Source organism: Somniosus microcephalus, unplaced genomic scaffold, assembly GCF_052327205.1.
Source record: "Somniosus microcephalus isolate GS21.2 unplaced genomic scaffold, FLI_Smic_1.0 unresolved_chr2, whole genome shotgun sequence".
NCBI classification, from domain to species: Eukaryota; Metazoa; Chordata; class Chondrichthyes; order Squaliformes; family Somniosidae; genus Somniosus; species Somniosus microcephalus.
In genome coordinates, this window is record NW_028225180.1 from 80,612,026 (window position 1) to 80,627,027 (window position 15,002).

A 15,002-nucleotide genomic window follows, 5' to 3' on the forward strand; every position below is an offset into this window, starting at 1 on the left:
CCTCCTTTGGGGAAGCGCTCATTGCAAGCGGGGAGAGGGTCTTCCAAGGAGGTCCCACAGTTGATGGAGTCAAGCTGCAGCACCTCCGACTTCGGAAGGCCTTCTAAAAGTGCTCAGAGACCTTTTATAGCCAAGGTCTGGCACCTGCACGTAATCCTTGCTGCAATAAACGATGTCTTGTTAGACCTGCAGCAGTGAGGAGGCCACCCACGAGTCAACCCGCCAGGCGTGGTTTAGGAGGCGTGTGGATCATGCCAAAAAGCCGGAAAGATCACGAGGGCCTCTCAAAATAGGCTGAGAGAGGCCCTTAACGAGCATTTAAGGACCTTTAAGGAGCGTTTCCCGACCTCCAAAACCGGCACCGGCAAAATCCCGCGGAGGCGGGTTGGAGGCGGATTCCGAACCCGATCTCTTTGAATCTGATTTTCCTGCCTTTCCCGCCTCCAAACCCGCCTCCCCCGACGTCAGAAAATCGCCCCCCAAGGACTCATCAAACAGAGACTGTCAGGGTTTGACAGCTACACAGGGCTGTCAAACGATGGCAATTCATCTGTCAAACATTTTTGACAGATGAAACATCACGCGCCGACGTGCTCTGTAACCGGCTTCCCCTTAATTGGCCTGCTAAGCCCACTGGGCGGGCTTAACAAGGTCAATCAAGGGAAAATAGCGTGGGTTGGCCACAAGTCGATGGAGGCGGGACTAAAACCCAACAAGCGGCAGTCCTGCCTCCAACGCGCCCCCAATGGCAAAATCGCCCCCAGAGAGTAGGGGTTAAGGGTCGTTACTCAGACTGGTGGCAGGTGGGAAGTGGAGTTCCGCAGGGATCGGTGCTGGGACCACTGCTGTTCACCATTTACACAAACGATTTGGACTCTGAAATCGGCAGTACAATTTCAAAATTTGCGCACGACACCAAATTTGGGGGGCGGGGGAGTATAGTTATTACTGAGGAAAATTGCGACATAATACAAGAAGACAGCAATAAACTTGCAAAATGGGTGTGTAAATGGCAACTGAACTTCAATATAGGTAAGTGCGAGGTAGGAGGAATAAAGAGGCCACCTACTGCTTGGAAAATAAGAGTCTAAATGGGGTAGAGGAGCAGCGGGCTCTGAGGTAGATACACAAATCACTAAAAGTAACGACACAGGTTAGCAAGGCCATAAAAAAAAGCAAACTTAGCACTGGGGTTTATTTCTGGAGGGATAGAATTGAAAAGTAGAGAAGTTATGTTAAACTTGTGTCGAATCTTGGTTAGACCACACTTGGAGCACTGTGCACAGTCCTGGTCTCCATATACCTTGGTTAGACCACACTTGGAGCACTGTGCACAGTCCTGGTCTCCATATACCTCGGTTGGACCACACTTGGAGCACTGTGCACAGTTCTGGTCTCCATATACCTTGGTTAGACCACACTTGGAGCAGTGTGCACAGTTCTAGTCTCCATATACCTCGGTTAGACCACACTTGGAGCACTGTACACAGTCCTGGTCTCCATATACCTCGGTTAGACCACACTTGGAGCACTGTGCACAGTCCTGGTCTCCATATACCTCGGTTAGACCACACTTGGAGCACTGTGCACAGTCCTGGTCTCCATATACCTCGGTTAGACCACACTTGGAGCACTGTGCACAGTCCTGGTCTCCATATACCTCGGTTAGACCACACTTGGAGCACTGTGCACAGTCCTGGTCTCCATATACCTCGGTTAGACCACACTTGGAGCACTGTGCACAGTCCTGGTCTCCATATACCTCGGTTAGACCACACTTGGAGCACTGTGCACAGTCCTGGTCTCCATATACCTTGGTTAGACCACACTTGGAGCACTGTGCACAGTCCTGGTCTCCATATACCTTGGTTAGACCACACTTGGAGCACTGTGCACAGTTCTGGTCTCCATATACCTTGGTTAGACCACATTTGGAGCACTGTGCACAGTCCTGGTCTCCATATACCTTGGTTAGACCACACTTGGAGCACTGCGCACAGTCCTGGTCTCCATATACCTTGGTTAGACCACACTTGGAGCACTGTGCACAGTTCTGGTCGCCATATTATAAAAAGGATTATGGAGGCACTGGAGAAGATGTAAAAAAGATTTACAAGGATGATACCAGAACTGAGAGGTTATAACTATCAGGAAAGATTGAACAGGCTGGGGCTCTTTTCTCTAGAAAGGAGAAGGCTGAGGGGTGACCTGATCGAGGTCTTTAAGATTATGAAAGGGTTCGATAGGGTAGACGTAGAGAAGATGTTTCCACTTGTGAGGGAGACCAGAACTAGGGGCCATCAATATAAGATCGTCACTGATAAATCCAATAGGGAATTCAAGAGAAACTTCTTTACCCAGAGAGTGGTGAGAATGTGGAACTCGCCACCACAGGGAGTGGTTGAGGCGAATAGTATCGATGCATTTAAGGGGAAGCTGGATAAACACATGAGGGAGAAAGGAATAGAAGGTTATGCTGAAAGGGTGAGATGAGGAGGGGTGGGGGGAGGAGGCTCGTGTGGAGCATAAACACCGGCACGGACTGGTTGGGCCGAATGGCCTGTTTCTGTGCTGTAGTCTCGATGTAAATACACCGGGGGAGGGGGGCGGACAAAGCGAGCTCTGCCGTACACAGCAGGTGAGTCAAGTGAGGGGGTTTCCTCAATGAATTTAAAGGCCGAACCTCCCATGGTAGAATTGCCTCCCCTCCCCCTCGGGGGATTGCAGTAACCCCGAGGCGGGGCAGGGGGTGGGGGTGAGGAGGGAGCTGGTGCAACCCAGGCTCCTGCCCGAGAGACGAGAATGAGCCCTTGGCAGCGGGGGTTGGGTGGAGTGGGGGGGGGGGGGCGGGGAGGAGGGAAGCGGAGAATCAGGCGGCTGGCGTGGTTTCCTCAGCCGACAGCGAGCTCGGGACATAATTCAGCAACCCGCACAGAGCGAGGGGCTCGACACCAGGCCTCCCTGGCCTGCTGAAACCGGAAAAAAAATAAAACAAAGCACGTTACTCGTTGGGGTTCCGGTCTAAAGTGTGGCGAGTGTCGAGAGGAAGGGGGGAGGGGGGAGAGCGAGAAAAGGAACTAAAACCACTAAGGGGAATGGTGAGTCACGCTTCTGACAACCTGCTCTTTGCAAATAAACTGCAAGAGTCTTACGTGCTGGCCTACTGCAGGCCGGGTGGATTCCACCAGCACCTACGACCTCACCGCTCAGGATTAACAACAGCATCACCATCATAAAATAACAGCCTGCCTGCATTCACTGGAGTGATTATCAGACAAAATCTGACCCAGTCACATAAGGAGATATTAGGACAGGTGACCAAAAGCTGGGTCAAAGAGGTTGGTTTTAAGGAGCGTCTTAAAGGAGGAGAGAGGCGGAGAGGTTTAGGGAGGGAATTCCAGAGCTTCGGATCCAGGCAGCTGAAGGCACGGCCGCCAATGGTGGAGCGATGGAAATCAGGGGATGCTCAAGAGGCCAGAATTAGAGGAGCGCAGAGATCTCAGAGGGTTGTGGGAGGTTACCGAGATAGGGAGAAGGGGCGAGGGCGAGGGCCATAGAGGGGATTTGAAAACAAGAATGAGAATTTTAAAATCGAGGTGATGCCGGACCGGGAGCCAATGTAGGTCAGCGAGCACAGCGGGTGATGGGCGAACGGGACTCGGTGCGAGTTAGGACACGGGGGCAGCAGAGTTTGGGATGAGCTCGAGTTTACGGAGGGTGGAATGCGGGAGGAGTGCGTTGGAATAGTGAAGTCTGGAGGTGACAAAGGCAGGGATGAGGGTTTCAGCAGCGGATGAGCTGAGGCAAGGGGCGGAGGCGGGCGATGTGACGGAGGCGGTCTTGGTGATGGGGCAGATAGACCAGTAATAAAGTGGCCTGTTCTCAGTCCACCTTAAATCCGGGCCTCGGTACAGAAAGGTCTAAGAGTGAACCATAGTCGCATCGGCCAGGGCTGAATGGGGGGGGGCGGGGGGGAACGGAAACTGTACACAACACACTTGTATATTGCGCAGGAGGGACGCGGATTCTCTGCGGGCGGAGGCCCACATCTCTAGGGGGTCCTCTCATCCGTTGCCGGGGGCAACCTCCTCCCCCCATGGGCCTAAGCACACCGAGCCGGAATTGAAGATTCATCTCCTGGGCACTGTTGCCAGCAACTCCCGGGGGAACATTCACAGGGGGCATTGACGCTAATGCTGTCTTTCCCATTTCCTTGGAACACTTTCGTTTATTAGTTATAGAAATTTTGGAAATGGGGAGGTTGGAGGTCGCAGGAACATAGGAGCAGGAGGAGGCCGTTCAGCCCCTCCAGCCTGTTCCGCCATTCGATGAGATCATGACTGATCTGCGACCTAACTCCATCTCCCCTCCTTTGCCCCGTATCCCTTAATACCTTTAGTTAACAAAAATCTATCAATCTCAGATTTAAAATTAACAATTGACCCTCGGCATCAATTGCCGTTTGCGGAAGAGAGTTCCAAACTTCTCCCACCCTTTGTGTGTAGAAGTGTTTCCTAACTTCACTCCTGAAAGGTCTGGCTCTAATTTTTAGACTGTGCCCCCTAGTCCTAGACTCCCCAACCAGCGGAAATAGTTTCTCTCTCTCTACCCTATCTGTTCCCCTGAATAACCTGAAAATTTTGGTCAGGATATTAACCTTCTAAATTCCAGGGAATACAACCCTAGTTTGTGTAATCTCTCCTCGTAACTTAACCCCTGAAGTCCGGGTATCATTCTGGTAAACCTACGCTGCACTCCCTCCAAGGCCAATATATCTTTCCTAAGGTGCGGTGCCCAGAACTGCTCCCAGTGCTCCAGGTGTGGTCTAACCAGGGCTTTGTACAGCTGCAGCATAACTTCTACCCCCTTGGATTCTAGTCCTCCAGATATAAAGGCCGGCATCCCATTAGCCTTTTTGATTATTTGCTGTACCTGTTCATGACATTTTAATGATCTATGTACCTGGAACCCCCCCCAAGTCTACGATAGCAAAATACTGCGGATGCTGGAAATCCAAAATAACAACAGGAAACGCTGGAAAAACTCAGCAGGCCAGGCAACATCCGTGGAGAGAGAAACAGAGTCAACGCTTCGGGTCGAAACCCTTCGTCAGGACTGAGAAAAAGGCAGGAAATGAAACAGATTAAAAGGCAGTTTGGGGGCTGGGAAATGGGGGAGGGGATGAAAGAACAAAAGGGAAGTGAAGAGACATTAAGAGATATTCAAGGTGAGACGAGATGGTAATAGGACAGGTAAAGAAACAGACAATGGCTCGAGATGAAGTGTGAAATGCGCTGGCAGAGTGAGAGACAGTTGCCGTGTGGGAGAGAGGGAAAAGGAAAAGGCACAAACCAAAAATGTGGATAAAAAATATATAGAAATATAATAGGGGCCGAGGTAATGATCTGAAATTGTTGAACGGCAATAGGTTGGGAGAAGGGGAAGTGCAACGAGACCTGGGTGTCCTTGTGCACCAGTCGCTGAAGGTAAGCATGCAGGTGCAGCAGGCGGTTAAGAAGGCAAATGGTATGTTGGCCTTCGTAGCGAGAGGGTTCGAGTACAGGAACAAGGATGTCTTGCTGCAGTTGTACAGGGCCTTGGTGAGACCGCACCTTGAGTATTGTGTGCAGTTTTGGTCGCCTTATCTGAGGAAGGATGTTCTTGCCATGGAGGGAGTGCAGCGAAGATTCACCAGGCTGATACCTGGGATGGCGGGAATGACGTATGAGGAGAGATGGGGTCGATTGGGCTTATACTCGCTGGAGTTTAGAAGAATGAGAGGGGATCTCATTGAAATTTATAAAATTCTAACAGGACTAGACAGACTAGATGCAGGAAGGATGTTCCCGATGGCGGGGGAGTCCAGAACCAGGGGTCACAGTCTAAGGATAAGGGGTAAGCCATTTAGGACAGAAATGAGGAGGAATTTCTTCACCCAGAGAGTGGTGAACCTGTGGAATTCTCTACCACAGAAGGCAGTGGAGGCCAATTCATTAAATATATTCAAGAAGGAGTTAGATATATTTCTTAAGGCTAAAGGGATAAAGGGATATGGGGAGAAGGAAGGGACAGGGTACTGAGTTTGGATGATCAGCCATGATCTCATTGAATGGCGGAACAGGCTCGAGGGGCCGAATGGCCGACTCCTGCTCCTATCTTCTATGTTTCTATGTAACTCGATATTGAGTCCGGAAGGCTGTGAAGTGCCTAATCGGAAGATGAGGTGCTGTTACCCCCGAAGTCTCTTTGGACCTCCACTGTTTTTAGCCTTTCACCATTTAGAAAGTATCCATTTTAGGTCCAAAGTGAATGACCTCACATTTGCCTACATTGAAACCCATTTGCCGCAGTTTGGCCCATTCACTTAATCGGTCGCTATCCCTTTGTAACTGTACGCTTTCATGTGGTGAAGCCTCCAGGAACATGTCCAACCAAAGTTGGCAGCCCGACCTCACCAAGACCCGGGTGACCCATGGCCGCCCTGATCTCGCGAGGTCCGCCCCGCCTCCCCCCCCCCCCCTTACCAACCCCGCGCGCTGCGGCCGCCGTCTCATCACCTGGTAAAAGACTTTGACGTGCTGGATCAAGATGGTGAGGTTCTGCACCCGTAGGACCTCCTCGTTGCTCTCATTGCGATAGATCCGCTGGGTCTGGGGGTGGGGGTCACTGAAACGGAGAATAAAACACACGAGAGAGTGAGTTGTGGAGCGGGAGAACGGTTTTATTACCCCGTCGCAGACCGCCCACCCCACCCGAGTCTGGCACCAAGCCTAGGTTCCTTGCCCGATTTTTTTGGTCACCTGTCCTAATATCTCCTCATGTGGCTCGGTGTCAAATTTTGTTTGATAATCGCTCCTGTGAAGCACCTCGGGACGTTTTACTACGTTAAAGGCACTACATAAATGCAAGCTGATGTTGTTGTTGATGGGTTAGCTGATCTCGATCTCGATCTCGAATGGGGTGCTAGAACTGGCCTCACTGCCCCCTGGGTTAGGAAGGAGGAAAAAGCAGCCAGGGTTCCCGGCCTGGATCTGTCCCTCAGCCGTGCTTTAGTGGGTAGCACCCTCACCTCCGAGTCAGAAGGTTGTGCGCTCCAAGCCCCGCTCCAAAGACTTGAGCACAAACTACAGGCCAAACACTCCCAGTGCCAGTATGAGGGAGCGCCGCACTGTCGGAGGGGCGGTACTGAGGGAGCGCCGCACTGTCGGAGGGGCAGTACTGAGGGAGCGCCGCACTGTCGGAGGGGCAGTACTGAGGGAGCGCCGCACTGTCGGAGAGGCAGTACTGAGGGAGCGCCGCACTGTCGGAGGGGCAGTACTGAGGGAGCGCCGCACTGTCGGAGGGGCAGTACTGAGGGAGCGCCGCACTGTCGGAGGGGCAGTACTGAGGGAGCGCCGCACTGTCGGAGGGGCAGTACTGAGGGAGTGCCGGAGGGGCAGTACTGAGGGAGTGTCGGAGGGGCAGTACTGAGGGAGCGCCGCACTGTCGGAGGGGCAGTACTGAGGGAGCGTTGCTCTGTCGGAGAGGCAGTACTGAGGGAGGGCCGCACTGTCGGAGGGGCAGTACTGAGGGAGGGCCGCACTGTCGGAGGGGCAGTACTGAGGGAGCGATTCACTGTCGGAGGGGCGGTACTGAGGGAGCGCCGCACTGTCGGAGGGGCAGTACTGAGGGAGCGCCGCACTGTCGGAGGGGCAGTACTGAGGGAGCGCCGCTCTGTCGGAGGGGCAGTACTGAGGGAGCGATTCACTGTCAGAGGGGCAGTACTGAGGGAGCGATTCACTGTCGGAGGGGCAGCACTGAGGGAGCGCCGCACTGTCGGAGGGGCAGCACTGAGGGAGCGCCGCACTGTCGGAGGGGCAGTACTGAGGGAGTGCTGCACTGTCGGAGGGGCAGTACTGAGGGAGTGCTGCACTGTCGGAGGGGCTGTCTTTCGGATGAGACGTTACACAGAATTACATGGAATGTACTGCAGCGAAACAGGCCATTCGGCCCAACTGCTCCGTGCCGGTGTTTCTGCTCCACACCAGCCTCCTCCCACCCCTCTTCATCTCACCCTATCACCATATCCTTCTATTCCTTTCACCCTCATGTGTTTATCCAGCTTCCCCTTAAATGCCTCTCTGCTATTCGCCTCAACTACCATGTTAAACCGAGGCCCCGTCTGCTCTCTCAGGTGGACGTAAAAGATCCCAGGGCCACTATTGGAAGAAGAGCGGGGGTAGTTCTCCCCGGTGTCCTGGGGCCAATATTTATCCCTCAACCAACATCACTAAAAAAAAAACAGATGATCTGGTCATTTATCACATTGCAGCTTGTGGGATCTTGCTGTGCGCCAATCGGCTACCGCGTTTCCCACATTACAACCAGCGGCCGCACTTCAAAAAAGAACTTCTTTAAAAATGCATTAATTCTTGTGATGTGCCGGTGAGGCCGGCGTTGATTGCCCGTCTCTAAGCGCCCTGCAGAAGGTGGTGGCGAGCCGCTTTCTCGAGGGGCTCGCTCGGCCATTTCAGAGGGGCATTGCTGTGGGTCTGGAGTCACATATCGGCCAGACCGGGTAAGGGCGGTAGATTTCCTTTCCAACAGGACATTAGTGAACCAGATGGATTTTTACGACAATCCGATAGTTTCATGGTCACCATTACTGATAATTAATTGGCTGTGAAGTGTTTTGGGATGTCCTGAGGTCGTGAAAGATGCTGTAGAAGTGCGAGCTCTTTCTATCCACCCCACCGACCCTCATTCCCAAATGGAGGTCTATGCGGCTCCTATTTGGACAGTTTAATCGTCGGGGACGCGAGTGCTTTCGTTGCAAGACCTCCTGCACTTGATAAGTCCAGTGCCCCCGGCAGCAAGGTCGTGGGTTCGAGTCCCTCTCCAGAGCCTTGAGCACAAAAATCCAAGCCGACACTCCCAGTGCAGTACTGAGGGAGCGCCGCAGGGGTGAGCAGGAGAATCAGCCAGTGTTCCTGCTCCTGATCACTGCCCAGTGACCCCCTGGATTAGAGAGAGGGGAGAATCAGCCAGGGTTTCTGCTCCTGATCACTGCCCAGTGACCCCCTGGATTAGAGAGAGGGGAGAATCAGCCAGGGTTCCGGCTCCTGATCACTGCCCAGTGACCCCTGGGTTAGGGAGAGGGGAGAATCAGCCAGGGTTCCTGCTCCTGATCACTGCCCAGTGACCCCCTGGGTTAGAGAGAGGGGAGAATCAGCCAGGATTCTTGCTCCTGATCACTGCCCAGTGACCCCTGGGTTAGAGAGAGGGGAGAATCAGCCAGGGTTCCTGCTCCTGATCACTGTCCAGTGACCCCCTGGGTTAGAGAGAGGGGAGAATCAGCCAGGGTTCCTGCTCCTGATCACTGCCCAGTGACACCCTGGGTTAGAGAGAGGGGAGAATCAGCCAGGGTTCCTGCTCCTGATCACTGCCCAATGACCCCCCGGGTTAGAGAGAGGGGAGAATCAGCCAGGGTTCCTGCTCCTGATCACTGTCCAGTGACCCCCTGGGTTAGGGAGAGGGGAGAATCAGCCAGGGTTCCTGCTCCTGATCACTGCCCAGTGACACCCTGGGTTAGAGAGAGGGGAGAATCAGCCAGGGTTCCTGCTCCTGATCACTGCCCAATGACCCCCCGGGTTAGAGAGAGGGGAGAATCAGCCAGGGTTCCTGCTCCTGATCGCTGCTGGAAAGTGTGTGTTCAGGACATGATCAAGGAGGCCCCCCACAGTCAAACAGCCTGCCCATAATCAAGGATAGCCCCGGCAGCTGTGAGCCCCAGCGAGGCTCAGGGCTTTCGGGAGAGGAAGGGGTGGGGGAGAAACCGAGGGAGCCTGCCCGTCGCAGGCCTCTGCTGACGCTAGGCCGCGTTCTCGACACCTACATTTGCCTCATGACCCTGTTCAGGAAGACTCCGTCGACCAGCTTCAGGTACTCGGCCTGGCAGTCTCTCCGGCCGGGGGGCTTCACCTCCATGTACGGCGCGCTGCCCCCTCTGCCCGCCTCCAGGGTGGAGCTGAAAGTCTTCACCTGGGGAGAAAGAATTGCGAGAGGTTAGGAAGGCCACACGGCGGAGGGACGCAGGTCGGCCCGCGTCAGGAGGGAGGTGGGTCAGTATTTTGGGGTTGTGGTGGGGGGGAAGATCCCGATACAGCAGCGTCTGAAACAGGAACCGATCTCTCTCTTCATTTCAGTCGCGGTTCACTGTGTCTCTCTCTCGCCTCGATTCAGAAGGTTGTGGGTTCGAGCCCCACTCCAGAAACATGAGCACAAAATCGAGGTGGACACTCCCACTGCCAGTAGTGAGGGAGCGCCGCACTGTCGGAGGGGCGGTACTGAGGGAGCGCCGCACTGTCGGAGGGGCGGTACTGAGGGAGCGCCGCACTGTCGGAGGGGCGGTACTGAGGGAGCGCCGCACTGTCGGAGGGGCGGTACTGAGGGAGCGCCGCACTGTCGGAGGGGCGGTACTGAGGGAGCGCCGCACTGTCGGAGGGGCGGTACTGAGGGAGCGCCGCACTGTCGGAGGGGCGGTACTGAGGGAGCGCCGCACTGTCGGAGGGGCGGTACTGAGGGAGCGCCGCACTGTCGGAGGGGCGGTACTGAGGGAGCGCCGCACTGTCGGAGGGGCGGTACTGAGGGAGCGCCGCACTGTCGGAGGGGCGGTACTGAGGGAGCGCCGCACTGTCGGAGGGGCGGGTACTGAGGGAGCGCCGCACTGTCGGAGGGGCGGTACTGAGGGAGCGCCGCACTGTCGGAGGGGCGGTACTGAGGGAGCGCCGCACTGTCGGAGGGGCTGTACTGAGGGAGCGCCGCACTGTCGGAGGGGCAGTACTGAGGGAGCGGCAAATTGTCGGAGGGGCGGTACTGAGGGAGCGCCGCACTGTCGGAGGGGCGGTACTGAGGGAGCGCCGCACTGTCGGAGGGGCGGTACTGAGGGAGCGCCGCACTGTCGGAGGGGCGGTACTGAGGGAGCGCCGCACTGTCGGAGGGGCGGTACTGAGGGAGCGCCGCACTGTCGGAGGGGCGGTACTGAGGGAGCGCCGCACTGTCGGAGGGGCGGTACTGAGGGAGCGCCGCACTGTCTGAGGGGCGGTACTGAGGGAGCGGCGCACTGTCTGAGGGGCGGGTACTGAGGGAGCGGCGCACTGTCGGAGGGGCGGTACTGAGGGAGCGCCGCACTGTCGGAGGGGCGGTACTGAGGGAGCGCCGCACTGTCAGAGGGGCAGTACTGAGGGAGCGGCGCACTGTCGGAGGGGCGGTACTGAGGGAGCGCCGCACTGTCAGAGGGGCAGTACTGAGGGAGCGCCGCACTGTCGGAGGGGCGGTACTGAGGGAGCGGCGCACTGTCGGAGGGGCGGTACTGAGGGAGCGCCGCACTGTCGGAGGGGCGGTACTGAGGGAGCGCCGCACTGTCGGAGGGGCGGCACTGAGGGAGCGCCGCACTGTCGGAGGGGCGGTACTGAGGGAGCGCCGCACTGTCGGAGGGGCTGTACTGAGGGAGCGCCGCACTGTCGGAGGGGCAGTACTGAGGGAGCGGCAAATTGTCGGAGGGGCGGTACTGAGGGAGCGCCGCACTGTCGGAGGGGCGGTACTGAGGGAGCGCCGCACTGTCGGAGGGGCGGTACTGAGGGAGCGCCGCACTGTCGGAGGGGCGGGTACTGAGGGAGCGCCGCACTGTCGGAGGGGCAGTACTGCAGGAGCGCCGCACTGTCAGAGGGGCAGTACTGAGGGAGCGCCGCACTGTCGGAGGGGCGGTACTCAGGGAGCGCCGCACTGTCGGAGGGGTAGTACTGAGGGAGCGCCGCACTGTCGGAGGGGCAGTACTGAGGGAACGCCGCACTGTCGGAGGGGCGGTACTGAGGGAGCGCCGCACTGTCGGAGGGGCGGTACTGAGGGAGCGCCGCACTGTCGGAGGGGCGGTACTGAGGGAGCGCCGCACTGTCGGAGGGGCGGTACTGAGGGAGCGCCGCACTGTCGGAGGGGCGGTACTGAGGGAGCGCCGCACTGTCGGAGGGGCGGTACTGAGGGAGCGCCGCACTGTCGGAGGGGCGGTTACTGCGGGAGCGCCGCACTGTCAGAGGGGCAGTACTCAGGGAGCGCCGCACTGTCGGAGGGGCAGTACTGAGGGAGCGCCGCACTGTCGGAGGGGCGGTACTGAGGGAGCGCCGCACTGTCGGAGGGGCGGTACTGAGGGAGCGCCGCACTGTCGGAGGGGGCGGTACTGAGGGAGCGCCGCACTGTCGGAGTGGCGGTACTGAGGGAGCGCCGCACTGTCGGAGGGGCGGTACTGAGGGAGCGCCGCACTGTCGGAGGGGCGGTACTGAGGGAGCGCCGCACTGTCGGAGGGGGCGGTACTGAGGGAGCGCCGCACTGTCGGAGGGGGCGGTACTGAGGGAGCGGCACACTGTCGGAGGGGCGGTACTGAGGGAGCGCCGCACTTGTCGGAGGGGGGCGGTACTGAAGGGAGCGCCGCACTGTCGGAGGGGCGGTACTGAGGGAGCGGCACACTGTCGGAGGGGGCAGTACTGCAGGAGCGCCGCACTGTCAGAGGGGCAGTACTGAGGGAGCGCCGCACTGTCGGAGGGGCAGGTACTGAGGGAGCGCCGCACTGTCGGAGGGGTAGTACTGAGGGAGCGCCGCACTGTCGGAGGGGCAGTACTGAGGGAACGCCGCACTGTCGGAGGGGCGGTACTGAGGGAGCGCCGCACTGTCGGAGGGGCGGTACTGAGGGAGCGCCGCACTGTCGGAGGGGCGGTACTGAGGGAGCGCCGCACTGTCAGATGGGCAGTACTGAGGGAGCGCCGCACTGTCGGAGGTGCCGTCTCTTTCGGATGAGACGTTAAACCGAGGCCCCCGTCTGCCCTCTCAGGTGGATGTAAGAGATCCCATGCGCACTATTGAAGAAGAGCAGGGGGAGTTCTCCCCTGTGTCCTGGGGCCAATATTTATCCTCAATCAAGATCACTAAAACAGATGATCTGGTCGTTATCACATTGCTGTTTGTGGGAGCTTGCTGTGCGCAAATTGGCTGCCGCATTTCCTACATTACAACAGTGACCACACTTCAAAAAGTACTTCATTGGCTGTAAAGCGCTTTGGGACGTCTGAGGTCGTGAAAGGCGCTATAGAAATGCAATTCTCTTTTCCTCGCTCCCGATCGCTTCTCCAGTGAATCCTGCTGGAAAGTGAGCGCGGGTGTGGCCAGCCGCCATTATCGTGCGGCCAGCCGCCATTTTGAGCCTGCGGGATCAGGCCCCGCCGCTGGGGCCCCCTGTCCAGGGTTTTCTTCACAGGCCCCGGCCCTCCCCCATACCCAGCCCGTTTCCCGGAGGGTGGGCAGTCGCTGGTCACACGGCGGGGAAAGGGGGAGGCTTTCAGACCTGCACAGGCCGCACCACACGGAAGCTGGAAGTCAAGCCCTTGCGGTGACACGGCCTGCCACACTGGCAGACACTCACCACACACCGCCTCCTCGGCCTGACATCACTTTTTCCAGTGCTCTGTTTTCTGGCTAACACCTTAAACCCATTTGTAAAATAAAAGGCGCAGAACTGGCACCTTCTTTTTTAGGATTCCTGCCTCGCTCGGGAGGCTGCGAACCCAGAAGCCCCTCATCAGCTCCCCTCCGCCCCCCCCCCCCCCAATTCGTGTCGCCAACCCTGCCAGGGGTTGCCCCGGAGTCTCCAGGGATCAAAGGTTAATCTCCTGGACACTGCTCCCAGCGACAACCCCTCCACCGCCCCCTCCCCCAACCAGGGAGAAAAATCATCAGGGCCGGTACAAAACTGACTTTCCTCCATTTTCTTCAAACGCTGTCAGTTGGGATAAAGTTTGATCGACCAATAGTCAAGAAAAAGCAGGTAAGAACATAAGAAATAGGAGCAGGAGTCGGCCATTCGGCCCCTCGAGCCTGTTCCGCCATTCACTAAGATCATGGCTGATCTTTCACCTCAACTCCACTTTCCCGCCCGATCCCCATATCCCTTGATTCCCTTAGAGTCCAAAAATCTATCGATCTCAGCCTTGAATATACTCAACGACTGAGCCTCCACAGCCCTCTGGGGCAGAGAATTCCAAAGATTCACCACCTTCTGTGCTCATGTCCCACTTCAGAGACTTGAGCACGTAAAGCTAGGCTGACACTCCCAGTGCAGTACTGAGGGAGCGCCGCACTGTCGGAGGGCCGGTACTGAGGGAGCGCCGCACTGTCGGTGGGGCAGTACTGAGGGAGCGCCGCACTGTCGGAGGGGCAGTACTGAGGGAGCGCCGCACTGTCGGAGGGGCAGTACTGAGGGAGCGCCGCACTGTCGGAGGGGCAGTACTGAGGGAGCGCCGCACTGTCGGAGGGCCGGTACTGAGGGAGCGCCGCACTGTCGGAGAGGCAGTACTGAGGGAGCGCCGCACTGTCGGAGGGCCGGTACTGAGGGAGCGCCGCACTGTCGGTGGGGCAGTACTGAGGGAGCGCCGCACTGTCGGAGGGGCAGTACTGAGGGAGCGCCGCACTGTCGGAGGGGCAGTACTGAGGGAGCGCCGCACTGTCGGAGGGCCGGTACTGAGGGAGCGCCGCACTGTCGGTGGGGCAGTACTGAGGGAGCGCCGCACTGTCGGAGGGGTAGTACTGAGGGAGTGCCGGACTGTCGGAGGGGCGGTACTGAGTGAGCGCCGGACTGTCGGAGGGGCAGTACTGAGGGAGCGCCGCACTGTCGGAGGGCCGGTACTGAGGGAGCGCCGCACTGTCGGTGGGGCAGTACTGAGGGAGCGCCGCACTGTCGGAGGGGCAGTACTGAGGGAGCGCCGCACTGTCGGAGGGGCAGTACTGAGGGAGCGCCGCACTGTCGGAGGGCCGGTACTGAGGGAGCGCCGCACTGTCGGTGGGGCAGTACTGAGGGAGCGCCGCACTGTCGGAGGGGTAGTACTGAGGGAGTGCCGGACTGTCGGAGGGGCGGTACTGAGTGAGCGCCGGACTGTCGGAGGGGCAGTACTGAGGGAGCGCCGCACTGTGGGAGGGGCGGT

General features: G+C 57.7%; 1 protein-coding gene across 1 annotated transcript in view; it reads right to left on the minus strand.

The window, feature by feature from the left end:
* LOC147092886 (girdin-like) overlaps positions 1–15,002 on the minus strand; it is a 94,793-nt gene that overhangs the window by 75,866 nt on the left and 3,925 nt on the right. Inside the window, exons 2-3 of the mRNA XM_085975703.1 lie at positions 9,875–10,020; positions 6,558–6,666 (exon numbers count right to left, since the gene is read on the minus strand). Coding sequence (XP_085831829.1) covers positions 6,558–6,666; positions 9,875–10,020 — 255 coding nt within the window. The remainder of the gene's footprint in view (positions 1–6,557; positions 6,667–9,874; positions 10,021–15,002) is intronic.